The sequence below is a fragment of the Erithacus rubecula genome (genome assembly GCF_903797595.1).
Source record: "Erithacus rubecula genome assembly, chromosome: 19".
Lineage (NCBI taxonomy): Eukaryota > Metazoa > Chordata > Aves > Passeriformes > Muscicapidae > Erithacus > Erithacus rubecula.
In genome coordinates, this window is record NC_136671.1 from 3272180 (window position 1) to 3296618 (window position 24439).

The window sequence follows — 24439 nt, forward strand, 5'->3', positions numbered from 1 at the left end:
GGTAATGGATAAGGCATCTCATGAGATTCCTCTCCCAGATGGAGGTTAGCTGTAAGCACTTTTTGTGAGGTGGTTTTTTACCCTGTCTTGCACAGCCTGTCACTGTATTAACAGAGATTTTTCCTGGGGCTCCTAGTTAATACCAAAACATAAAATAATCATTAACAGCAATAAAACTATTTGCATTTTCTTTCCACAAAAGTAAAGAAATCTCCACATTGAAATTCTCTTTGTAAACCTGGGATTTATATGCAAGAGCTTCCAATCCAATTTTATATCCACAGGTTTGTGATGGTGGAAAAATGTGAGGTTATTTCTATGATGTCCAGAGAAACTGGATTCATTTACTGAGTCCTGCAGTGATACAGGTGAACCAGCACATGAGAGGTGTCTCTCCCTCTCTCAAAGTGCAGCCAGGGCCCAGTGGGGCTCAGCACCACCAGTGTTAGACCACTGAGGCACTGGCACACCCTGCCCCACAGGCAGCTCATCTGCCCTCTCTGAGCTCTTTTTTTGGTGGTTGCAGGTGTCTGAGTCAAGGCTGTAATTCCCTTATTTGTGGTGATGTTGCATCAAACCCCTTCATTAAGGAGATGTGTGTTTTCCACTTTAAATGCAGTTTGGGTTGCAGGGAACAAGCACCAGGCAGTCTGTTCTCTCACTGGAGTGTGTGGGAGCAGCACTGAACTGGCAGTTTTAAGTTTAGCTGCGTTGGGAATGTGGGATCATCTTGTCCAAATTGTTGGTTTAGGTGTTGCCTTTAAATAGTTACTTGATGCTATTTTGGGTTAAAAGCTCCTGCAGCCATGCAGTCCCCTCTTAAATTCCTCCTCCCTTTACTGTGTAAATAATATTGTCCCCATTCTCTCTGATGGTCAAAGAGGAGGCCAAAATTGATAGATCAAGGGGGGACTTCTCAAAATGGGCATTACCTGATATTATGATTGTGGTATTAATCATATTGATTGACTGATACTTTGAAGTCTTTCCACATCATAAATTACTTATAGGCTGAGCTTGTATATTTGTAAAGCTTCAGCATTTGCAGGGTCTGAATTTTGACAAGTCTGAGACTAAAGAAATAATACAGTGTTACAGTTTTGCAGAGGATTGGATTAGTGGTTTAAATATAGACTTTATTTCAATACCCTTGAAAAAAATCAAGTATCATAATAATTACATGTTTTATGCAACTACATGAATATATTATGGATGCTTAAACAAATATTAAAGTAATTGCACAATTAAGAGTGGGACAAGGGTTTGCTCTCACCTCCAGATAGCAAATTCACTTTGCCAAATAAAAACACCAAGGTCATCTGCCATGCTGCCATCCAGCTTCAGACATTGAATGTTTCAGCAGCACTACTAAACTTTTACACCTTCTTTCTTCTGTCTTGCTTTTCTTTTGACCAAAATCCATGCCAGGATGTTTCAGCCATAACTGCACAAAACTTTGTTTTCCCCAAATAAAATACTGAAAGGGCATTTGGGCTCTGGGCTGTCACTTAGAGCCCTGCAGATAAGTATTTTGTTCTTCCAGTTTTAATAGAGGAATGTTACCTGAGAGAAAACAGAGAACAAGATGTGTGAGACCAGCTGTAAGTTATTGTGGGCACGACACCCTGCTCTAGTTTACTCCATGTACAGGTGCCTAAATATCCTGAGAAAGTCAGGAATGATTTCCTGTAAGGAATTCTCCACATGTGCAGTAAATTCAGAGTCAGGTCAGCCTCTGGACTGCTTCTCAACCAATAAATTGCACATTGTTTTACACAGATGGCTACAGTAATTTCTTTTAATAGTCACTATTATTGACTAGTATTTCTGAAAGTAAATGCAGCTATGGCAGGTTATTGTCTTCAGGTTAATTCAGGCAAGATTAAGGGATTTTTGTAAGCAACTCAATACCTGGTGGAGCTACGAAATACTCCTCAACTGTCTCTCTGGCATTTTCCAGCAGCTCTTTGGTGCAGTTGCCTTCTGTCACATCATCTTCTCTGAGATACAGACACCTGAAGGACAAAGATTACTGGTTGTCTTTAAACTATTCTGGGAATATGAAGTAGGAAGGGTGGCTTATCTCTAAATCTGGTTTGGTCTCTTACCTAAATACTGAGACAAGTACTGGAATATTTTGAAGCACCCAAGAATGCCACTTGCAAGGATTTGGGGAGCAGTGTGACAATTAAGACAGATTAGAGAACTCAAGTTCACCTTTGCTTTGCTCACACATAAAAATTACATGTGCCAATGACAACTTTCTCCCACACAAAACCACAGGAAGACATTTGGAGCAAAGGGGCCACATGGATTGCGATTCCCAGAGAAAAAAGGTCACAAAAGCAAACAGCTGGATGCAGTAAAAGATAAAAGGAGGCTGCTGTGATTCACCACCTGTCCTCCAGCACCGAATCCATGGGTTCCACGCCGTCGGTGTTTACTTCATGAAGCTGATCAGCAAACTGGATCGCTTTCTGCAGCCGCTCCACGCCCTCCGAATCCCGGAAATCCACCAGGGCCAGATGCTCCAAGTGGTCCAGCACTTCCACCGACACTTTCTGCTGTACAAAAGCATCGGTACAGACAAAAAAAGTCAGAAATCAACAAATTTAATAGTGCTACTTTATTTTAATTAGAAACTTGTTACACGTCAAAACCGGAGTTTACAAAGAATCCTAAAATCATTAAGGCTGGAAAAAAGACCTTTAAGGTCATCAAATTCAAGCCACTGATGGGGACACGCTGTTTGCTGTCACTTTCTTGGGAAATTGGTGTTTTATCCTGTTCCTGCTGTCCCACATTGCGAGGGCGGAGCGGCTGCGTGGCGGTACCTGGAGCGGTACCTGGAGTGGTACCTGGAGTGGTACCTGGAGCAGTACCGGGGGCGGTACCTGGAGCAGTACCTGGAGCAGTACCTGGAGTGGTACCTGGAGCAGTACCGGGGGCGGTACCTGGAGCAGTACCTGGAGCGGTACCAGGGGCAGTACCTGGAGCGGTACCAGGGGCGGTACCTGGGGCGGTACCTGGAGCGGTACCAGGGGCAGTACCTGGAGCGGTACCTGGAGTGGTACCTGGAGTGGTACCTGGGGCAGTACTGGGGGCAGTACCTGGAGCAGTACCGGGGGCGGTACCTGGAGCGGTACCTGGAGTGGTACCTGGGGCAGTACTGGGGGCGGTACCTGGAGCAGTACCGGGGGCGGTACCTGGAGCGGTACCTGGAGCGGTACCTGGGCAGTACCTACAGCGGTACCTGGGCCGGTCCCTGGAGCAGTACCGGGGGCGGTACCTGGGGCAGTACCTGGGGCGGTACCTGGAGCGGTACCTGGTGCGGCACCCGGGGCGGTACCTGGGCCGGTCCCTGCGGCGGTGCCTGTGGCCGGTGCCCGCTGTGCCGGTGCCCGCTGTTCAACCTCACCCGACCCCGCGGGGGGACCCGCCCGGCGCGGAGCCACCGCCCGAGGGACAGCACGCGCATCGCGCCTCCGCCGCCTGACGTCACAGCCCGCGCGTGACGCTACCCGCGCGCCGGATGTGCGTCACTGGGCGACGCGCCCGGCCCGGCCCGTCCTGTCCCGGTGCGGCCGTCGCGATGAACAGCGTGGGCGAGGCGTGCACCGAGCTGAAGCGCGAGTACGACCAGTGCTTCAACCGCTGGTTCGCCGAGAAGTTCCTCAAGGGCGACAGCGCCGGCGACCCCTGCGGGCAGCTCTTCAAGCGCTACCAGCTCTGCGTGCAGGTGCGTCCGGCCCGGCCCCCTTCACCCCTGCCCGAGCGTCCCCCCGCCCCGATCCTGCCAGCGCCGTCCAGGAGCAGCCTCAGGCCAACCAGGGACCCCGCACGCAGCTCTGCCTTTGTCTCGCCCCGTGTCTGTCCGTCATGACATGGGATATTTTACAGCGTCTCCTGTTTTTATTGTACGTGAGTTCTTCAGGCCGCTCTGAAGAGGCTGCGGCTCGGCTGTCAGACGGACTGTAGTTCTCTGAGTTCTCAGTCCTACAGCAGCTGTAACATTGAAGCTTTATCCAAACTACCCTTTAAGATTACATTTTCTAGATCACTTTTTTTTTTTTAGATGAATTTTATTCAAGCAACAAGCAATAGGACAAGAAGGTATAGATGCACCAGGGAGGTTTAGGTTGAAATTAGGAGGAATTTTTTTCATAGAAAAGGTGATCAGATGTTGGAATGGGCTGCTCAGGGAGTTGGTGTAGTCAGAGCCTGGGTGTGGCCATGGTCTGGTTGACATGGTGCTGCTGGGTCATAGGTTGGACTCGATGATCTCAGAGGTGTTTTACAACTTGATTCTGTGGTTCTGGGTTTTGTACCCAAGATAGTATAATGGAGCCCTATAAAGAGGTGCTGAGTTTAATTATTTGGTGTTCTTTTTCTTTTTTTCAGAAAGCAATCAAGGAAAAGGACATACCCATTGAGGGCCTGGAGTTCATGGGCCCGAGTAAAGGAAAAAGTGAAAACTCCTCTTGATGTTGGCTGTATGGCTGGAGTCATTAATAGGAGCCTTTGGACTAAGCACCATCACCAGGTGTACCACAGATCCCACCTGGATAAGACCTTTATTAACTTCTTTCTAGGAAGTGACAAATGTTCTCTGCTTTTGAAAACAAACAGCTAAAAGACAAAAAACGACTGGATCATGTGGTAACTGCTGCCTCCTTTCCAGTGAAAGCAGTTCACATCTAACGGCTTAAAAATCCATGTGACCCAACTCCTACTGAATGTACCTGGTAATGGGGGAATGCTGGTTGGAGTGGGCTGAGATGGTTTCTTTGTGACTGGTTTCTTTTGCTTATTTATATAACACTTTGAAGTGTTTAAAAGAATATGACAGGGTTAATGTACTTTCTATTATCTCTGCTGCTGAATTTTTGGTGAGGAAGTTAGTTTCATGTCATCCTAAACACTGAAGGGCTTAAGCACTGTTTTGTGTCAGCTACACAGATGATTGAAAAGCACTGGTGGACCTAAAACAGCTTGGCTAAAATAAATATAACCAGCTTATATTTTGTTTAAGTAGGCAACTGTGTAGAGTCTGATTGTGACCCCCTAGGAGGGATGGAAGTGGCCTGCTCAGCAGCTGAAGAGAAGACTTTTAATGCAGAGGTTACTTCAACCTTTTCTGAGGTACCAACACATCCATGAACTTGAATCCTCTCTCCTGTAGCATTACACATTTCTGTGGTTTGATCCTCACACGGGGATGGGGCAGAGCTTGCCCCTCTCCTTACACCAACACAGGTGAAAGAGTAAAACATATTAGGGCCTGAGGACAAAAGATAACTTCATAATTCTAGAATTACAGTGAGCAAAAAGAAAGCTTCACTCTCTGCTTTTAATTACTACTAATTATTTAAAGGTTTTACTTAATAAAACCCCCGCTGGCCTGTCCATACCACAGCCCCTCACAGGAGAGGATCAGGAACTGCTGCAGCCTGAGGCTGCTCCTGTATCACTCACACACCCAGGGGAGCCACACTCTTGTTCTCAGGTGCAGAGAGCTCCAGAGTCCAGCACAGGGGTTAAATATAACACTGCAAAAACAGGCTGTTGGCAGAGTGCTGTGTCACTCAGGTATAAATAAAAATGGGTCTAAGGGAAGGATGTATAAACAGCATTTTGGAGACAGTCATCTATGTAGCTTTTTTTTTTAAGGAGTAAAAAACAAAACCAGTTTGCTTTTCTATGATCTTCATGTAGGGCTAAATATGGTGTGACTGTCAGCTTTAAAACTGTGCCCATCAGTGCCTTGTACTTTCAGCATAGGAAAACTTGTCTCAGCAATCTTTTACTGGTAAGCAAACAAAAAAAAATCACATGGAAGCATAGGGAAAGGCATCCTGCAATACCCACTTTGAGATTCTCTCTTGTTATCCATCACTCCTTTCAACAGCAAGATGCCAAAGCAGATACTGCATTCTACCTTTTGGGAAGAACCACATTGATGATAGCTGAGATATAGCTAAGTTTGGCAAAAAATATAGAAGTTATAGTAAGAACTGGAAAATGGTTGACTTGTAGTGAGCAAAAACTTGAAAATGAAGGTTGTATTGGCTCAGGCTCTTGGCTCACTAATCCCTTCTACTTCAAGCAGCTTCTACATGACACAGTACATGTTATACAAACATAAGCACTAGAGCCAAAACTGTGTTTTCTTCAGCAAAACCTGTGTGAGAGACTTTATACAGACTGCAGCTTTATGAAAAGCAGAGTGGTGAGCAAGATATGTGCTCATGTACCTGAATATTTGAGAGCTGAAGGTGAACAGTGTGAAGGCAGAGCTTTACTCAACATCTTTGCTGCCACTCCCTCTGCCTGAAGAGACCAAGAGAAAAATCACCTTCATGACTGTTAATAAATATTGCAAAAGCTGATCATGGAGAATGTGCTTCAGTGTATATTGAATTTTAATCTGCATATCTGTTCTGGCTATGAGTTTAGAGTCATCAGTTAAACCAGACATGAAGAATATGAAATTGATTCATGCCCTATGCCAAATGCATTCCTGTTTGTGTTATCAGACAGAAATGTGTGTTACATTCAGGCAGTCAAACCCCTTTGCTCCTGCACTCTGTCCTGTGGGAAACCTTAATGCTTTATGCAAACACTGAACTAAAAAACTCCTAAGGATTCAGGTAAACAAGTCAAATCCCAAATTCACGTTCAGAGCTGTTTATTTAAAGGACCCCATCACAAGTGCACACAGGGGCCACAACACCACTCAGCTTCATGGCAGAAGAAACACAGAGCTTCTGAAACTATCACCCCAAAAACGATGGTTCCCACTCAACATTCTGGTTCCAGATGGGGAGAGCCAAAGTTCTGGCTGTTGTCAGGATCTTGGTTTTAATCTTCATAACCAGTTGGGAGAGGGTTAACATGGGGGTTGTGAAACAGAGTCTTATTCCCATCACCCCAGGGGAAACGCTGTTGAAAGAAGAAAGAAAATAAACCAGTGGCAGTTCCTGAACAACCCCTACAAGCACCTGAAAGCAAGAACAGTACAGACTCAGACATCAACTCTGCAAGGCAATTAGCTGTGCTAGAGAGTGTTCAGACTGGACATCAGGAGAAATTTCTTCACAGAAAGGTTGCTAAACATTGGGATAAATTGCCCGGGCTGCTGGGGTCACCATCCCTGGAGGTGCTCATGTATAGACTGGATGTAGCACTTAGTGCTGTGATCTGGCTGATACTGTGGAGATAATTCAAAGGTTGGCTTCCATCTCAGACGACTTTACCAACCTAAATGATTCTATGATCACACAGCTTGACAAGCTGGTGAATTAAGCAAGCTGGCTCCCAGGATGTAGGGAGCAATAGCTGGAAAAGTGTCCCTCTTAGCTAGGAGCCACAGTCTCTAAACAGCACAGTCTTTGCTCTTAAAAACATCCACGGTGCTGTATTACAAGGACTCCAGTTTTGAGCATTTGGGATCTCCACTGCTGCCTTTTAGATCTGTATTAGTTTAAGCTCTAGGCAGCTCTAGGACTGAAACATTTTTCAGCAAAACATTAGAAGGATCACTCTGGGATGGGAAGGCCTGTGAATATCATGGGTACTTCATCAGAGCTGTGATAAACCCTTACTGCCTCAGAAACAGCCGCGAGCTGGTAGCACAGCCGTCTGTGGCAGCGTCAGGGGAAGCTGTGCAGCCCCGGGGGAGAGAGCGCAGCTGCACACCGGCAGCAGTACCTTGGTCCTGATGCGGAGGTGCGGGTAGGGCACGAACTCGGGCCGCTCGTGCTCGTGCTTCGCCTTCAGGTAGCAGTTGAGCATGCACACGGCCACGCCGGGCAGCGCCACCACGAAGCTCAGCGTCTTCCACATGCGGGCTGGGCGGGCAGCGGGACAGCAATGAGAACAACCCCACAGCGCGTTCAGTACAATTAGCGCATTAACGAGGCGCTAATGAACCCGGTGTCCCCTCCCCGTTTGTTACGCGGATCCGCGCTCACGGCTCAAGCCGCGCTGCCCCGGCGGGGGCTCACACCGAGCGCCTGCCATGCCCCTTTCCCGCAGCGAAGGGCACCGGCTGTCAAGGGCAGCCCCGCGCCGGCCGCGGCTCCGCCCTCGCCCCGCAGAGCACCGTTACCTCCGCCCTGCTCGTGTGCCGCGGCCGCCGCCATGCCGCGCGCCGGCAGGGAGCGCGGGGCGGCGGCGCCGAGCAGCAGGCGGGACAGCCGTCCGAGCGCCGCCATGTCCTCCTGTCCTCACCGGGACCGGAACCGGAACCGCGGCGGGTGGAAGCGCCGGCGGCAGCGGCCGCGCTGACCTTGAGCGGGAGCGCCCGCGCGCACGCGCCGCCCCGCGCGGGAGGGCGGGCCAGTAACGTCACGCGGGCGTGGCCTGAGGGCGGGCCGGCGCCATCTTGGTGCTGAGGGCGGAGCGAGCTCGGTAGGGGCTGGGGGATTGTCCTGGGGCGGTGACACAGGCACAGGGTCACAAATACCCACTGGCTGAGGGTGGAGGTGACTTGGGAGAGTATTGTGTCCGTCGTATGACCGAAATTACCGTGTCAACCAGACCATGGTGCTCAGTGCCATATCCAGTGTTTCCTTAGACACCGTTAGGGACGGTAATTCCACTGTGATTCCCTGAGCAGCCCATTGCAATGTCTGATCACACTTTCTGTGGAGAAATTACTCCTGATGTCCAACCTTAACCTCCTCTGGTGCAGCTGGAGGCCGTTTCCTCCTGTCCTGTTGCTATTGCCTGGGAGAAGAGGCCGATCCTCACCTGCCTAGAAGCTGCTGTCAGGTAGAGAGTGAGAATAGTTGAGAGCGTGAGGAGTCCTGGGGCTGTGGAGTCAGGGAAAGTGCTGGGGACATCCCAGGCACGAGGGGATCAAAGGGCCCCTCAAATGCTGCAGTTCTCTTAACACTAATGTGTTTCTAATTACACGGATTCCTGGGATGATTCTACTGAAGTAATAACATGACTTGAATGAAAACAAGATCTCCAGGAAAAAAAAAAATTAATTTGCAAATATCTAGATTATCTTTTAGTTCTTTATTGGTGCCTGATGTTTGACTTTTGGCAGAAGCTGTGTGGGTGGATTCTTCAGCACTTAAAACCCCACAGCAAAATGAGAGGATTCTCATGGTGTGTGTAGAAATTGTAACAGAACAAAAACAAATAAACTGAGTTTTTGGGAAGGACGGTGGTAGGGGCTGGTCTGAGAGGAATGACATGGAGGAGCTGTGTTTTACTCCAAACAAGGTTGTTGTTGGAAGGAGGAGGTTTGTTGGTCATGTGCACATGTGTCCCATGAAATTGGTCACCTCTCTGCTGCCAAAACCAAGGCATGCAGTGTGGCATGGCCATAAGATGGTGGGAGATGTGTTTGCTGCTGGCAGCAGGATTTCTTTACCCATTTTCACCTGGAGAGGGCTTGTGTTCAATTTACTGTGTAGCATAAAGAGGAATGGTAAGACAGCCAGAACCTTGGAAGGCTGTTGTGAAAGACACTTTGCATAGAAACATTACTCAGTTATTTACTTTATCCGGGCACTATAAACTGTTAAAAGTGCTTGGGTTTCTTTGTTCTTATTTTTTAAACTTACCATTACCTCTTCTAGTACTTTGTATTATTTTATTTAATAAATAATTTTAAGGACAGCTTTTTCCATACTGAAAGAAGTTATTCCCAGGTGGTACTGTGTGTACCTGCACAAGTGTTCTGTCATCCTGGACATGATGCATTTTGTACAAAGCAGCCCTCAAACCACAGGGGCTCATCATGTGCACACACACCTGCTTTGCTAAATCCACACTGGAGGTAAATTTTGCCTTTCCACACCTTCATCCTTTGGATTCAGGCTTATGAGATGTTTAACACATCAGACTTAATTTAAAAGGAATTTGCATGTGAGTTTTTTTTGGGGGAAAGCAGAAGATCTGAGAATTTGGTACAATATTTCAATGATGAAACTAAGATTAAGTTCTGTATCCTAAAGCAAATTTGTAGCAGGAGCTATGTAAATGAAACTACTCTTGTTTGTAGCAAAAAGAACTTTAAGTAAGCAACAAACAATAATGTTTACGAATGAGAGAAAACAAAGAATCAGCAAAACAAGCAAACATCTGTCTAGGATGAGAAAAAATTCTCTCTGTCCTGAGCCTGAGTGTGGTGGCAGGCTCATTACAGTCTGAGTTACACTGATTTAAAATGGATCTGTCTTAGTCTTCAACAGCTGTGATTAATCTCTGTATGAGGTGTATCAGGAGTCTAGTGGGTCTGATTCACATCTTTAAATGTAAATTAGGAGTGACTGCTGGGAGACACAAAAGATTCCATAAGAATAATTTCTTTTAGCTGAAGGAAGACAGGCAGGTATTGAAAGAAATCTAGATATTTTAAGAGTATTGTGAATAATGTTTTGATTTAGTTGTGTGAAATGTGTTTAACTCTACAATATGTGATGGTTATTATCACTGTGATGATTGCAGTCCTCCTGACAGCACGTTTTTAAAAAGGTGTGTGGAAAATGGGGGAACAGTCAGCTCTGTCTCTGAAGCTCTGTCTGAATGATTGATCCATGGCATGGAAAACCCCTCTTGTACTCACTACTGTGCCCTGCAGAAAGGGATTCACATGGGTTTTCCCCCAGCTGACCTATCTTGAGGGCCTAAAACTTCATTTAGAAAATAGCTTATCATCTTTACAAAGCCAAGCCTAAATCCAACATTTTGAGGAACTTCCATCAGGTACATTTTAATGAAAGATCCACCATCCCAGGAACTTTAGCTCTGAAAAGTGAGGGTGAAAGAGAAAAAATAATAATAAAGTATACCTATGAAGTGGTAGCAGGCAGTCACTGAGAGAAAGCTGTTTCAGAGTAGGGGTGGGACAGGTGGGGGTGAGGCCCGAGCTCTGTAAGCTCACTTGGCTGCCGTGTCCCAGTCTCCTGCTGGTGTGCAGCAGTGCCATGGGACACTGTATCACATCCCTGTTCTCTTCAGCACAATGGAAACCATCGCAGCGAGCTGCTGCAGGTGGAACTCGGTAGAGGTGTAGATGCACTGCAGTGAAAAGGAATGTTTGTAGTGCAAAAGCAGCTCGGGTTTACATGGACTGTGAACAGAAATGCTCGTGGGAGCACAAAGCTTGGGCTTCCAGGTAACGGCCCTAAATGTAGCGAGTTTTGAGAACCTCCATTCCACTCTGATTCCGAATCAAAGGCCACTCGCCCAAGACTCGTCTTTCACCTTCCTTCTGTTCCTTTTCTCAGCTGCAGCGGTGGGTGGCAGAGAGAGGGCGGGATAGCAGCGTGGGACGCGATGAGCTGGGAGGGAGGTACGGGAGCAATGCCGGCCCGGCCCGCCTGGTGGCAAACTGCTTTCACTGGAAATGCCTCTCCGTTCACCAGCTCAGGGAACAGCAAACGCGCTCCCTGGGATTGCAGGCTGTAATCTCATCCTCGTGCATTTTCACATTTTCAGGGCCCTGCTCACTCCTCTCGAATAGCAATATTGCCTCCATCAGATACTGTCTCCACAAACGCGGAGTTCGTGCTGCAGAGGTAGCGTCTGTCTCAAACTTCACAGAATTTCTGGGGGCAAAAGTTTTCTTCGTCTTCTGCCTGTAGTCCTGGAACGGCAGAAATCAATATTCAGACATCTGTAAATCCTTTGTTCCCCTTTTCACCAGGGCTTTATCAGCTTTGGGAGGGAGGGATGGGGGGAAGAGGGCGTTGAGAGACCCATTGTCCCTTCTCTCGGGAATGATCTGGAACTACTATGCAAATCTTCATTTGAAGACCCTGGGAACTGGGGGAGGGCTTTAGCTGCGAGCTCAGTGGGAGGGGAGCTCTGAATCCCTGCTCACGCACTCCTGCCTAGTGCAGAGAGCTGGGAAGAGTCTTTTGAACGAGCAGAAGAGACATTTTGTGCTTTGTGCGCTCCTGTGAGGCTTTACACTCTTTATGTCTCCTGTTTTGTGCCTTTTTATCTGCCTACTTCTTCTAAATGTTTGCAGAAGAATTGGGGGCGGGGGGAGTGATCCAAGAGGTGCGATTAGCAGTGATGAAGTCAGAAGGGTGGAGGGTGCAGCACCTCTCCTGCCCCTCTCTCACACGCTGGAGTCTCCTACCAAGCAGTGAAGCAGCTGCAGTGGTTCTGACACACCTACATCTGATTGCTGGCATTAGCATATGGCACAGGCACAAATTCAGTAAAGGAAATGATTCAGCTGGTCAGGAGTAGTGGAGTGGAATAATCTGCAGTTTGAAATTATCATGTTGTAGCCAGGTCTTAAGAAGCCACCTTTTACAGTGTCAAAACCCACAGAGCAGAAACCTGCTTTGTCAAACTCTGAGGTCTGTCCTGGCTTTGCTCCGAGCTCCGTGTCACCTGTTTTTTTCATTAGGGCACGGTCACACTAAGTGCCAAGTTTCCTGCAAGTTATGTAGGGTCCCCTGTCGGCCTCATGGAAGGGAAAATATCCTGGCCTGGCTTCGTAGCCACATGGATGAACGGGACAGTGGAGGAGGGACAGTTCAGATACATATCTAGGCATTTTTGTGTTTATAACTACTGTTAAGGTAGATAGAGTCCTTTTGATTTCCTGACCTTCATTTTCAGGTCATCTGTCTCATCGTTTATTTTTCAAACTTTGAGGAGTTTAATGTTCCAGAGAACTAACGTTTACTTTTGGACAATGACAGCCCTGGAAAATGCAACACTACTCACTCTCTCCCGGACAGCTGAGAAGATGTGACCTTTTAAAAATCTCATCTTCTGTCAAAACCATAGGACTCCACGCCCTGAGCCCTGATTCTGTGTTACCTCCCACGTTAAAGCCAAAGCAGTGTAAAGCACTGGTGTTTGTCCTGCAAGTACTTTACTGCTTTGTGGAGGCAAAGTGCATCCCCAGCTTGGTCTCATATGCACAGTTGGGTCTGAATCTGCCCTCGTTTCCCATGTGTAGCTCTAGAATGACTCAGCTGACTGGGGTGAACCCCTGGAATTGTGCTAGCTGGAAAGCAGCCTGGACATGCCCTCTGGCTCCTGTAAGTGCCCCCAGCACCTGTGCACGCTCCCCATCCATGCAGATGCTTTTCTGAGTACACTTGTTTGCAAGAGGGCTGGTGTGTGAATGCACATTCTTCTCACCCACGCCTCACATACGCAGGCAAACACACATCCTCGAGTGCACACAGCCATTCCCTTTCTCTCAAACACGTTTGTGCACATACACAGACCTTTTTGAAAGCTCCTGTTTTCAGAAAGGTTTTATTTATAGGTCCTGCCTGGTTGTGAATGTGAAAGAGAGAAAGCCCCTCAGAGGGTTCCTTTCATGTGTAAATCAGCCTAGGCTGAGAGCACTGGGGTCACTGAGAGGAGGATTTCACTCTTAATTACTCAGAGAGAAAGCAGGCAGGGGACTTTCTCAAACTAATAGTGTTGTTCTCTGCTGGGGAAATCAGCTTGAGACGCCCAAATTTCTCTTGCATCAGACTTCGGGCTCTGATTCACAGGCCTCTTCTGCCAGTAGCAAGAGCTGTCTATGTGGCACTCAGAACAAACAGTTCAGCTTCCAAAACAGCTTACTTATTAAAGATGGTTATGCTCACTCTAATAATTGAGTGTTCCTTGGAGACCAATAGAAAAGCTGACCTAGCTTGCATTGTTTTTTTGCTACTTTTATTGACAAATATATTAGTCTATGATACGTGTATTTGTGATTCCGTCTGAGAACCTCAGTATTCTTTCATACCTGAAAATTCACATTCTCTGCCAAGTAGAAAAATGCTGTACAGAAATTAGTCCACTGAGCAGGACTCTGAATTTGAACTTGAAACCAGTGCTGAATTCCCAGTTCAGCCACCGAATGCCTTTGTATCCTTAGCTGTGGAATGGAGTAATCTCCCTGGAATGGGGCTGTTAAGAACTAAAGTCAATATGTATTGTGACACTCGGTAATAAGGCTGTGAATGCCAAGGTAAATGGGTGTGTGTGAAGAGATGTGTCTTTTTCCTGGGATGCAATACAAGCATTGTAATACGGGGATTCCTCTGCTGAAGTAGCATTGTCACCTTTCATTTCTGGTCATAAAACTGAGTCTGGAAATCTATTGCAGAGGTGAGAACTGCCAGTCACAAGTCACTGAGTTGTCTAGAGGGACTTCAGGACCTGCTGGAGCCACCACACACTAACAGAAGGTGTAGCTGTCAGGAGTTGCAGGGACGAAATCTGTGTTGTCAAGTGCATACTCAATAAGCTTGTGAGTGTACATTTACATATTTTAACTTCACTTGACAAAATTTACACCTTCTCATCTGTACCTCCTTTTCATATATGGCCTCTGCTTTTCTGAACAGGAAATAAATGCGTTGTGGGCTGAACATTCCCTGGCCATGCACAAGTAGCCTCCTGAGAGCCTTGATTCAGGACTCTTGGAGCTGCATTAGTTCAGCTTGCCCGGGAAGGTGGAGGGGTTTGTCTGGCAGCACCTGTCTGAGGTTGCTGGCTCATAGTGGCTCATGGTGGGAGCCATCGGCAGATGAGGTCAACAGTCTGAAGTATCTGCAGAGGTCAGAGGGAAATGAATGGGTTATTTCTTTTGCAAATAAAGAGCTGCAGTCTGGAGCAGCCTTAGCAGAGCCCAGCGTGTGGGTCCAGCCTGTTCCTTTTATGAGCTGATGGAAATGGGGTCCAAAAGGACTTCCCTAATGGATTTCTGTCACAGACTTTGTTATCTTTTCCTCCTACAGCATGCACTGGGTGTAGAGTATGGATTGGGGTTATCCTGGCTACCAGCACACTCAAGAGGATGAATGTTTTATGGCTGCATAGAAAACCTTGGGCTGCAGGGTATCCTTATTGCCATTCCAGGAGGAAAGTCTTGGTTTAAGATGTAGAACATATGTATATTTCTGTTTTAGTGCTCCTTTTTACCCAACCTGCTCTAAAATGAGTAAATCCAAGGGCTGCTTTAAAATAATGCACATAACTGACTAAGGGATTAAAAAGCCTGGATTCTGTTCTTCATTCTGGTGGTAAATTTTACTTACTCTGCAATGCCCTATGAATGCCTATGCCTCACTTTTTCTGTGAAAGAAAGGTAATGTTTTCTCTTTTTTTGTAACATCTTGAGGATTTGGGGTACAGAATGCTTTATATATATAAAATATCGCTGTTTGCACTGTCTTCCAGTGAAATCTCTTTTAGTCTACTTTTATGTAACATTACTTTCTCTGAATTGTTGATCTATAATTATTTTTTTTATATATAAACAATGTCAGTTCTCTCTTGCTATTTTTGTTTCGCTTTTTTGCAGACCACCAGGGAACTCCTTTAGCTTTGACATTGTAATGGAGGTGTGGACACCTCGAGGAGAAGGTGGAGACCAACAACAGCAATTACAGTCAATAACATCCTGACTTGCCTCGATTACAGGTTTGTGGGTGATCTGTGCATGTCATCTTTCCTATGTACAGGTAATTGCAATGAGGCAGGACATGAAAATAACTGTCTCCTTTGTAGGAGCTCTAGGAGCAGCTTCCTATTATTATCATTGTCTTTCCACAGCCTCAGATAGAGTAGGGCAAGGTGAGGGTGTCAAGGGAAGGCAGCTAAGGTTGAACTAAATGTACTCAGAGTTTTCCCTCACTGCTGTGGTGTTACAGCCATGACAAGCAGCTAGAGATTAGAACAGTCTTGGGATTGCCAGAACTTACACTAAAGGGAAACATGAACTTTTTGTTTAAATTTTACTTCTCAACCTCTGCTGTGTGTGAAGGGTTGTTTTTTATGGCTTTCATCTCTATTTTCCTTTAGAAACCTCAGGAGAACTGTACACCCTTCAAATCTGTGTTGATGTGTTTTAAATGCATGGTATGGAGCACATCCACTCTCAATATGGTGCAGAAAAGGACCATAATATCATAAGACATCTTTGGAGGGGTAAGCTTGTTCTTTATTTCCTAGGAGCATCAGCCAGGTTTACACCACTTTGAATAGGAAGAGCTGCAGGACAAGATGAATTGCGAGACAATTTCATGTTTGGGGTGAGGTTAGCAGTGGAGCCTGTGTCCAGGCAGGAATTTGACAGCAGATATGGACACACAGTAGTGCAGGCTCTGAAAATCGCAGAAACCTGCTGAGTTATTGTGAGCTGGGGGAGCCTTTCTGTTTGTGGGCACATGGATCTGCCTGCCTCACATTGTGCAGACATAACTGAGACATAAAGGAGGCTGGCAAATTGCAGAACACTGATGGAAGTGGGGACAGGGGGCTGAAGAAGAAAAGTTGAGAGTTTGCAGACAAAGGGCTCAGGCCTAGTTGTGAATTCTTAGCAGGTACTTGGTCTTTAAATGAAAACATTTGTCAAGCAACATACTGATTTAATGTGGGAATTGGAGGGATATCTGCAAAGGTTTTTTGATTTGTAGTGTGATCACAGCAGAGTTAGCAGAGAAAGCAGTTTTTCTTTCTCCCAAACTATGCATTTGTTCATGTACCAAAACTGTATAGGGCAGGCAGTATAGGTGACTGTACACAAAGTGAGACACCACATGACACACATAATGTTTCTACAGATTTGGACTGATTGTAAAAAAGGCACATAATGTGATTTCCTTCTGTCAGTGTCTGACCATACCCTCAGCAGCACAGGTGGACTATCCAGAGCCTTGCATCAGCTGCGCTTTGCTACACCTGGCTGCTGGTCTGTGTCCCCTGTCCCACAGACCCACTCCTCTTTTACCTGGGCAATGCACCTGGCATTTCCATTCTGAGCAGCACCTTTCTTGGACCTTTCCTTGTGTCCTGTCACTGCACTGGGACCTCAGTGTCATGATGTAGTGCTTTGGCTGTGCTCAGGCTGCACGGCTGTGCTGTGCCTGTCACTGAACTGCTGGGACAGATGCATTCCACAGAGCACAGCCAGCAGCTCTGTCTGGGCTGTGTGTAACCCCTTTTGGTGCCTGCTGGGAATGTAACAGGCTTTACACAGCAGCTTGGTAGGCAGTCCCACTACCAAACCTCTAGCTGATGCACAGACTTGTAGTATTTTTAGATTGGACCCTCATTTCAAGTTTGCTTTTGTTTATTTGTTTTGGTTTTTTAAACTTTCAAAAGCATTTCTTGAACCCTGAACCATTCCTATGCTGGATCCTTGTGAGTTAGTTAGTAAGGGCTCACAAGTGTTTGGTAGATATGTGCAGAAAATAGCTACAAGGTTGGTCATTCCTGTAAATCATTGGACTCTTCATAAATTTAATTCTGGGCTTTTCCTTAAAAGCCCTCTCCCAAACTGGACACAAGACAATGGACACCAGCAGGCACAGCTCCCAGTGACTAGGACATTGTCACATATCCAAAAGCCTGGTGGGAGGAGCAGACATTAGGTCTGAATTCATCCTGGCAGGGAGATTTGGCTGAGAGAGAAGGAAAAGAAGGTCAAAGGCAGCTCCAAGGAAACGGCTTTGGTTTAAAATGTTTCATTAGATTTTTCACACTGGAAATATAAAGTACGAGAATACAATTACTTGGCAGAGAAGCCACATTCAACAGTCCTGTATGCTTTCAGTGCTCTATATGGAAGGAGACACAATATATCCCTGGCCACCTCAGCAAAATTATGGATTCCTCTTCATGAGTGTGGATTTTTTCCAAAATATTTTGCATAATTTGGAGGGTTTTAAAATCAATATTGATAAAATGTATTATTTTTTCAGTAGACCATTGCTCTCCACTGTATCCACACAAACTTTGCAGGGCAGACCGGTTTTATCTGAGCAGTGTATCAGTGTTCCAGTGCAGCTGGGAACACTTTTGGGATGCTCACCTAATATTTTTTCCTTCCCTTCTCTTCTGTCTTTTTATTTTTCCCGGTGTAACTCAATAAGATAATAATGGACACCCTTTTCCAAAGGGTTAGTCTTTTCTTATTGATTCAACAAGTTCCCTTTTTGAAGACAGTTCTTATCTACCACTTGGGTTTTGTTGCCTCAGGAAATTTCACCTGTCCATGCAGAGAGGGTTGGGAGTTTGGACTGTTCCAGATACCTACAAGACCTGCCAGTGGAGGGCCATGGCAGATGTCACCTGAGAGGAGGTAGGACATGGGGTACCAGTATGTCTTGTCTGTGTTTTTCTTTTGGGACATAGTGTGACCAAAGAGCTGAGCAACTGAAATGTCACAGAAGAATATATGGTGTGGGTGGCTTTTTTAATGGGAAACCAAGATTAGTTTATATTTGCATTTTTTCTGATTTAAGTTATAAGGTAAAAATGTGGAAAGGCTTTGTCATCACGTCTCAGTGGCAGTTTTCTTTATTGTGGCCTAGAAAGAAGGGTTTCTCAACAGACTGGCAAAACTTGAGCACACATACAGTGCCCTGCAAAGGTAATTCCTTACCAGACCCTGAAACAGCTGAGGTGCAGATTGTCAGCCTTGCACACTGCTAACCTCTGTGGCATGTTTGTACCCAGGTTCCTTTGTCAGCACTTGGAATGATTTTTATGTTCTCCCCTGCCCGTGCTGGGCAGTGTGTTGACAAGGCCCTGAGTGCACCAGCTGATTCTGCAACTCCTACCCCTGTCCTACAGGTTTGGCTGTGTTCAAGGTCTGTCATGATACAGTGGAATGTAATCTGGGATCAGAGTGCTGTGAGAAGAGCTGTCTATCAAAGAGCTGGGAGAAGCCCAGCCTGGGCTTCATCTGGGCCTCCCCACTTCCATTGGGATCCATGGCACAGAGCTGCCCTTGTCAGTCCTCATTTGGTGTGGGTTCTAAGGGTGTTTGTGCCTGACTGTGGACCTAGCGGTGGCTGATCCTAACTTGATTTCCTGGCGTGGCTTCAGACCTGGCACACCCCTGTGGGCTCACTGATCTCCTGGCTGTATGTTGTCACTGTCTCCAGGCCTGCTCTGCTCTTCTTGCTTGGTCACTGTGTCTGTGCCCCTTTACCCGAGGTCCCTGCTGTCCTTGCTGCCAGCCCTGCTCACCTTTGCTCCTCAGGCTCCCCAAGCTCCTCTGCAGCTGCTGCTCTGCGCAGCTCCTGCAACAGCACCTCCGTGTATCTGAGACTCCCGAAGGGGATGGCCAGTGATACGACAGACATGATTGCTGTGACAATAAGGAAGATATGGCATTAGCTTTGCTTCCCTTCAGCTTCCTGAAAAGCCGAAGTGAAATTCAGGTCTGTCGGTACGAGCCCGGATGCCGGGAGAGCAGCCGGCAGGAGGAGCTCTCTGGACACGTCGCTGGATCATTCCCGAGCAGTCACAGATGCGTGTTTCAAGGGCATCGCTTGAGATCTGCCTTCTTGGGACTTTCTTGCAGACAAACCACCAGCAGCAGAAGATAGAGGAAACTGTGTGGTATTACAACCGAGCAGCACCAGTGATTTATTTTAAACTCCTTTTGGACTTTTCTCAGCTTGTTTCTCCCACCATGATGCTTTTATCTGTCATTATTTTAGATATTTAAGGTGTTCAGGAAGATACTGAGGATGCCTTTTAGTCCCTAGAAGTAGCCAAGTGTTTTATTTTCCAAGAAACCTAGTGTAAGATTTCTTGGACAGCATCCTAACCACGGAGTAAAGAATTCCAAAACAATGTTTGTCTTAGCATAGGAAGATATCCTTCTGGAGTCCTCATGACCTCTGAGGGGACCTGCAAGCAAAAAGCTCTGAAATGTATCAGTACCACTTTGATTATTGGTTTGACAAAGTTATTCAAACAGTTCTGCCTCCTTGTATACAGTTCAACTTTGTCTTCTGTGAGAAGCAGGCACAGAGGACAGGAGTAGCTCTTTTGCACAACACAGTGTTCTCATTAGTTAGGTGCAAAGTGTCACTCTGCTTCTTAAAGCCAGTCCTGCAGCCCTAGATTTCACAACCCCTTATGGTCGTGCCTCTGCACCACCTTTAAAAATAATGAAGATTTTTTTTTTTAATTGGTGAATTCTTTACTTTTGTAGGTCTGTCCCTCATTTAGTTACTAAATGGGAACTGGATGCCTTCTGGTCCTGAATGTTGCTGTAATAATTATTTTGATTCGGAATGTGCCAGAAACTATTCTAATGCATATCAGCGTAAATTAAGTCAATAGAGATTCTTCAAATTTATCCTGGTGTTCAAGAGAATGCAATTCACACACTTCAATTTACAGCTTATTAAGTGATCAGAATTAATGAACTTGCAATGACCTTTTCTGTTCTTGTTTACACGTTTTCTTCCTATTCACTCATAATGTACATGATTTAGAAAAAGCAGAGAGTTGAAAAGGCAGCGTGTGGGTCAGATATGTCCCACGGAGCACAGCATTGTGCTTCAGGCTTTAATCATATTTTCAAAGCTGCAGTGTAGAAATGGCACCTCTGTTGATGCTCAGAAACTCAGCTTGATTTTTAGAACCCTCTCTGCATTCTGAAAGCTGGAAAAACATTTGTGCTGAGGAACAGGGAAGGTGTTCTTTGGAGTCACTGGAGTTTAATAGATAGATGCTATGCTGAACAATTCCTCCCTTTTTTTATTTTTCTTTTTTTTCAAGCTTTATTTTTTTTCAGCTTTACTTTTCAGTATAGTACCATATTTCAGCCTGGAGTTTGGGAGTAATACAAGCCATTGGATCCATCCTTCTTTTTATTCTGATATTTGGAAATAATTTGGGATATCACCTATAAAACCTCACATAAACCCTCTTTTCCCCAAGACCAACTGAACATCGTTCCACTGTGATTCAGCTCAATGTTTGGATGGCAAAAGTTTCTCTTTGATTTTCATTATGTCTAAGGCTAAACTTGAGAGGCTGTGTGCTGGTCATTGTTTCTCTCTGGCTTCATGGTAAAAGATGACTCGTAAACACTTCATCTGATCAACTACAAAAAATTTTATTATTGCTCTGAGAGAGCACCACTAATTTGGGGAAATAGTAGGAATTCAAAGAGGGAATTTGTGAAACAGCAGTGATTAAGATACCACTGCACTTGAAGGTGTGAAGCAACTGGATGATAGCTCTCGAATAACAATACCTTTATCTCATCTCTGTCTGTTGCTCTAGAAAAGTTATGTGAGCACACAGAAAGATCTGTCACCAGATAAATGCAGGGGTTGTACACAACCTCTGCAGAACGAAAGAGAATGGAGATCCGAAGTTAGAAGAAAAAAGAAACCCTGATGTGAGGGAGTTGAGGGTGCCCTGGTAGAGCAGTACTCTAAGCATGCACAGGAGCCCTGACAGTGGCATTTAGAGAACCCATTTACTCAGGCAATGGAGGTAGATGGGGCATTAAAATGCTATTGTAAGAGAGAATAAGGGATTCCTGAAGAGGAAAATGCTGCGATCACAGCAACACATACACAGCTTGCTTGAGGGCATGCACGTGCCCCAGACTTTGCCAGGGGAGCTGAGAAGCTTGGCAAGGTGGCATATGAGGCATTTGTGCAGGGGGGTGTGAGGCTTATGGAATAAATCCCTGTATGGGAGAGCAAAATCTTCAAAGGAATGGCTGTAGAGAGTAAACTGCCCACAAGAAATGAGGAATAGAGGGCAGGCAGCCACCTCACCCTGAGCAGCTCTGCTGCTGGCTGCAGAGAGTGATTTTGAGGGCTCTGGCAGCAGATGGGAAAGGAGGTTTCAAGCCATGTGGGCTGGTCCTGGCCATGTGTGACTTGCTGGAAACCAGAGAAACTGGTTAGTAACTCGAGCAGGCCAGCGTGGAGCCCAGGGCTGGGCAGAGCTCCGAGGAGAGCCACACAAGTCACCCACCCTGGGCACGGTCCCTGCAGAGAGCTGGAACTGCTGTCTGGCTGCTCCCCTCTGTGCTGGTGCAGAGGTGCTGCATCTCAGTGCTCCCAGGCACTCCTGGGCCTGAAGGTACCATGCACAGACAGCTAGTCCCTGGAAGTTGATGTATTCCTAGTTCTTTTTACCTCTTTTAGCTCATGTACTTGCATACCAATGTTAAAAGATGAGAGAGACCCTCAAAGGCAAGCGTAGAGAAGTGACACAATACTCACTGAAGATTTGTAAAAACAGGGGGGAAGGGACCCCATGGTTGCATCCAAGGAAGGCAGAGCATGCTGGATGCACAGGACTCAGCTTTAAGTACAAGTGACATAAAATTCCAGTTGAAAAACGAATGTGTCTTAATATGAGTTTCAAGTACTGCTCTTTTTTCTGAATTTGTTAGCTTTATTCTTCTTCTCTTAGTGCTGAGTATTCAAGCCCTCAAGACAATAACTTAACAATAGTGCTAGTATTTCCAAGTCCTGTTTCTTTAAAAAGTTCGTAAAACTTGTCACAGTACCCTAGTAAAGCTCTTTCTGCTGTGCTATCTAATCCAAAGTAGTTTGTATCAGATTTATGTTCTGGCAGCTCTGTGATAAACTTGGACTCTACCACACTGCAAACACAAAAGATTACTTAAACTTGTTATTGAATTTGAAGGACTCTTTTGTTTCATGGGTCCACACCCTCGTACCAAGTTTGTGGTCCCCAATGGCCCTGTACCTTATACTTTACAAACTTAGGCAAATTGGAATGAAGATATTCCACCAGTGACAATTTATTATTTTGGTAGATATAGCTATTCTTTTTGTTAAAATTGTGCATGTAAAAAAACACAGTGGAAGGTATAAAGTATTGGAGAATTCAGTGAGGTCAGGTATTTTGACCAAAGGGTCCTTGAGATGTGAAACTCAGGTTTTCCCTCTCTTAAACCTAATGTCTCAATTCATAAGGGCTACCCTGAGACTTTGGATCAACCTGGTAAAGTTCCTAGAGAAAAACAGTTATGCAGAAAATTATCAGACTCTTGATTCCCCTGGTGTGAGGCCTTGCAAACTTGAGCCTGAAAACATAAAAGACTGAAAGTGATGTCAGTCACACCCTCAACACAAAGATTATAGGTGTAACCAGAGGAGGAATTCATCACAAAACCTCTCTGATCTGAAGTCAAGCAGAGCTCTGGAAACAGCTGCCAAATACTCAAGGCCAGAGACCTCTCATCCCAGGGCCAGTTCATCACCTGTGTTATCTGGTGCTCTAAAGCTTGTTCTATCCCCAGTTTGTGGGAAGAGGAAAGCTTACTGACATGCTTTGCAAAAATTTGAATGTTTTATTTGTGGGTTGTGTTTGGTGGGTTTTTGATTAATTTGTTTTTGGTTTGTTGTTTTTTTCTTAATGTTAAATGAATCACCATTTGGTTGAAGGAATAGTATTTTTTTAATGTGACTCCAGGAGAAAAAGATATTTACTATGTCCCCACTTCCAAGTGAGAAGTTCACCTTATAACAGCAGGTGTACCCCGGGGTTGCAACTAACAGTGATTAGCATCTCTAATAGTACAATGGTCTGTACTGTCTGACTGCCCCTGGAGCAAAAAATCAGTTCAATCATTTATAATTCATCTTTAATTACTTGTCTTGAAAAGGCTATATATTACTGCTATACAACCATGCAATCTGTCTATGTTGTTTCTGTACTCATCACCCTCACTATTTTGCATGTTCATTGCCTGATTCCACTGACATTTGTAAAACATTAATGAAATTGGGGGTTTTCTTCTAATGTTGTGTCCCAAACACATGACTAGCTCAGTGGGACTGTGGTGGAGGGTCACTCTGCATTACTCTGAGACCTGCTGGAAGTCCAGGCATGCACAGGCAGCAGCTGAGCAGGGCAGGGACAGGCAGAGGACACAGCAAACTTCTCTGCTGGGTTTTGGTTTCCAGCCCCATGCTCTGTGCTGTTGTGTTTTGCTGTGAGAATCCTTCAGTTCTTCTTCCCTTTGGGTCGTTAATGCTAGCAGATGGAAATCCAGCTCAACTTTCAAAAACTCTGAATAATTTATTAAGAACAAAATTGTTGGGTCTGAGAGCTGGTTCCTTTCTCTCTTTCTTTCTCCTTTTCTCTCTGCAAACTGCCTTTCAAAACCAAAGTTTCTAATTACAGGTCAGGGAGGCAGGTTTAATCACACAGCAGAGCCCTTGATGCAGCATTAGAGAGTGTTATTTATACACCTGAATTAATAGGGATGCAGCATTTCAGTTGAGAAGAATAAGGTGGTTTTCAATTTCACTCTTTTTATGTGAAACAAACCACATCAGATTCACTGGGCTTTTTGACCTAAATTATTTGGATTCTGAGTAACTAGCAAGTAGCTGATGTGCAGAGCTAGAGAAAAAAAAAAAGGTAAGAATAGACAGAGAACTGCTTACATAGCAGAGGAACAACAGAAGCAGGATGTATTGAAAAAAGCTGTATTGGAATGGAAAGAGAAAGCCATTGGGAAAACTGGAAGGGTAGAAATGCACATATGCAATTGTCTATCCCAAGGAAAACTTTTGGAGGGGGTGGCATCCACAGAAACTGAAGGGCAATGTCAGTCTCTTGGCACACATTTAGATTTCTCAAAATATTGTGGTACTTTTAGGGCCAAGAATAGGAGAGATGAAGGTGAAGCATG

At 45.6% G+C, this 24439-nt stretch overlaps 4 protein-coding genes across 16 annotated transcripts in view; 2 read left to right on the forward strand and 2 right to left on the reverse strand.

The window, feature by feature from the left end:
* Nucleotides 1–1004: 1004 nt before the first annotated feature.
* On the reverse strand, nucleotides 1005–3499 carry GATC (glutamyl-tRNA amidotransferase subunit C). 13 transcript variants are annotated; one of them, XM_079322280.1, is made up of 5 exons: nucleotides 3350–3491; nucleotides 3207–3230; nucleotides 2398–2561; nucleotides 1912–2015; nucleotides 1005–1563 (listed from the first exon to the last, which is right to left on the reverse strand). In XM_079322280.1, exons 1-5 carry the CDS (start codon nucleotides 3476–3478, stop codon nucleotides 1505–1507), a joined length of 480 nt encoding a protein of 159 aa, XP_079178406.1. In that variant the 5' UTR covers nucleotides 3479–3491; the 3' UTR covers nucleotides 1005–1504. The 13 variants fall into 13 exon arrangements, with proteins under 13 accessions (XP_079178406.1, XP_079178404.1, XP_079178402.1 ...); XM_079322278.1 differs by having other exon boundaries at nucleotides 2398–2564; XM_079322276.1 differs by having other exon boundaries at nucleotides 3195–3230.
* Nucleotides 3500–3532: 33 nt separating this feature from the next.
* TRIAP1 (TP53 regulated inhibitor of apoptosis 1) lies at nucleotides 3533–5390 on the forward strand (the record flags this gene model as incomplete). Its single annotated transcript, XM_079322288.1, has 2 exons — nucleotides 3533–3739; nucleotides 4402–5390. 2 exons carry the CDS (start codon nucleotides 3533–3535, stop codon nucleotides 4483–4485), a joined length of 291 nt encoding a protein of 96 aa, XP_079178414.1. The 3' UTR covers nucleotides 4486–5390.
* A 1281-nt stretch (nucleotides 5391–6671) lies between these two features.
* On the reverse strand, nucleotides 6672–8279 carry COX6A1 (cytochrome c oxidase subunit 6A1). Its single transcript, XM_079322287.1, has 3 exons — nucleotides 8111–8279; nucleotides 7711–7850; nucleotides 6672–6942 (listed from the first exon to the last, which is right to left on the reverse strand). Exons 1-3 carry the CDS (start codon nucleotides 8214–8216, stop codon nucleotides 6862–6864), a joined length of 327 nt encoding a protein of 108 aa, XP_079178413.1. The 5' UTR covers nucleotides 8217–8279; the 3' UTR covers nucleotides 6672–6861.
* Nucleotides 8280–8521: 242 nt separating this feature from the next.
* MSI1 (musashi RNA binding protein 1) overlaps nucleotides 8522–24439 on the forward strand; it is a 73972-nt gene continuing 58054 nt past the window's right edge. The window contains exons 1-2 of the mRNA XM_079322254.1: nucleotides 8522–8775; nucleotides 15299–15417. The gene's annotated coding sequence lies outside the window, so the exon portion shown is untranslated. The remainder of the gene's footprint in view (nucleotides 8776–15298; nucleotides 15418–24439) is intronic.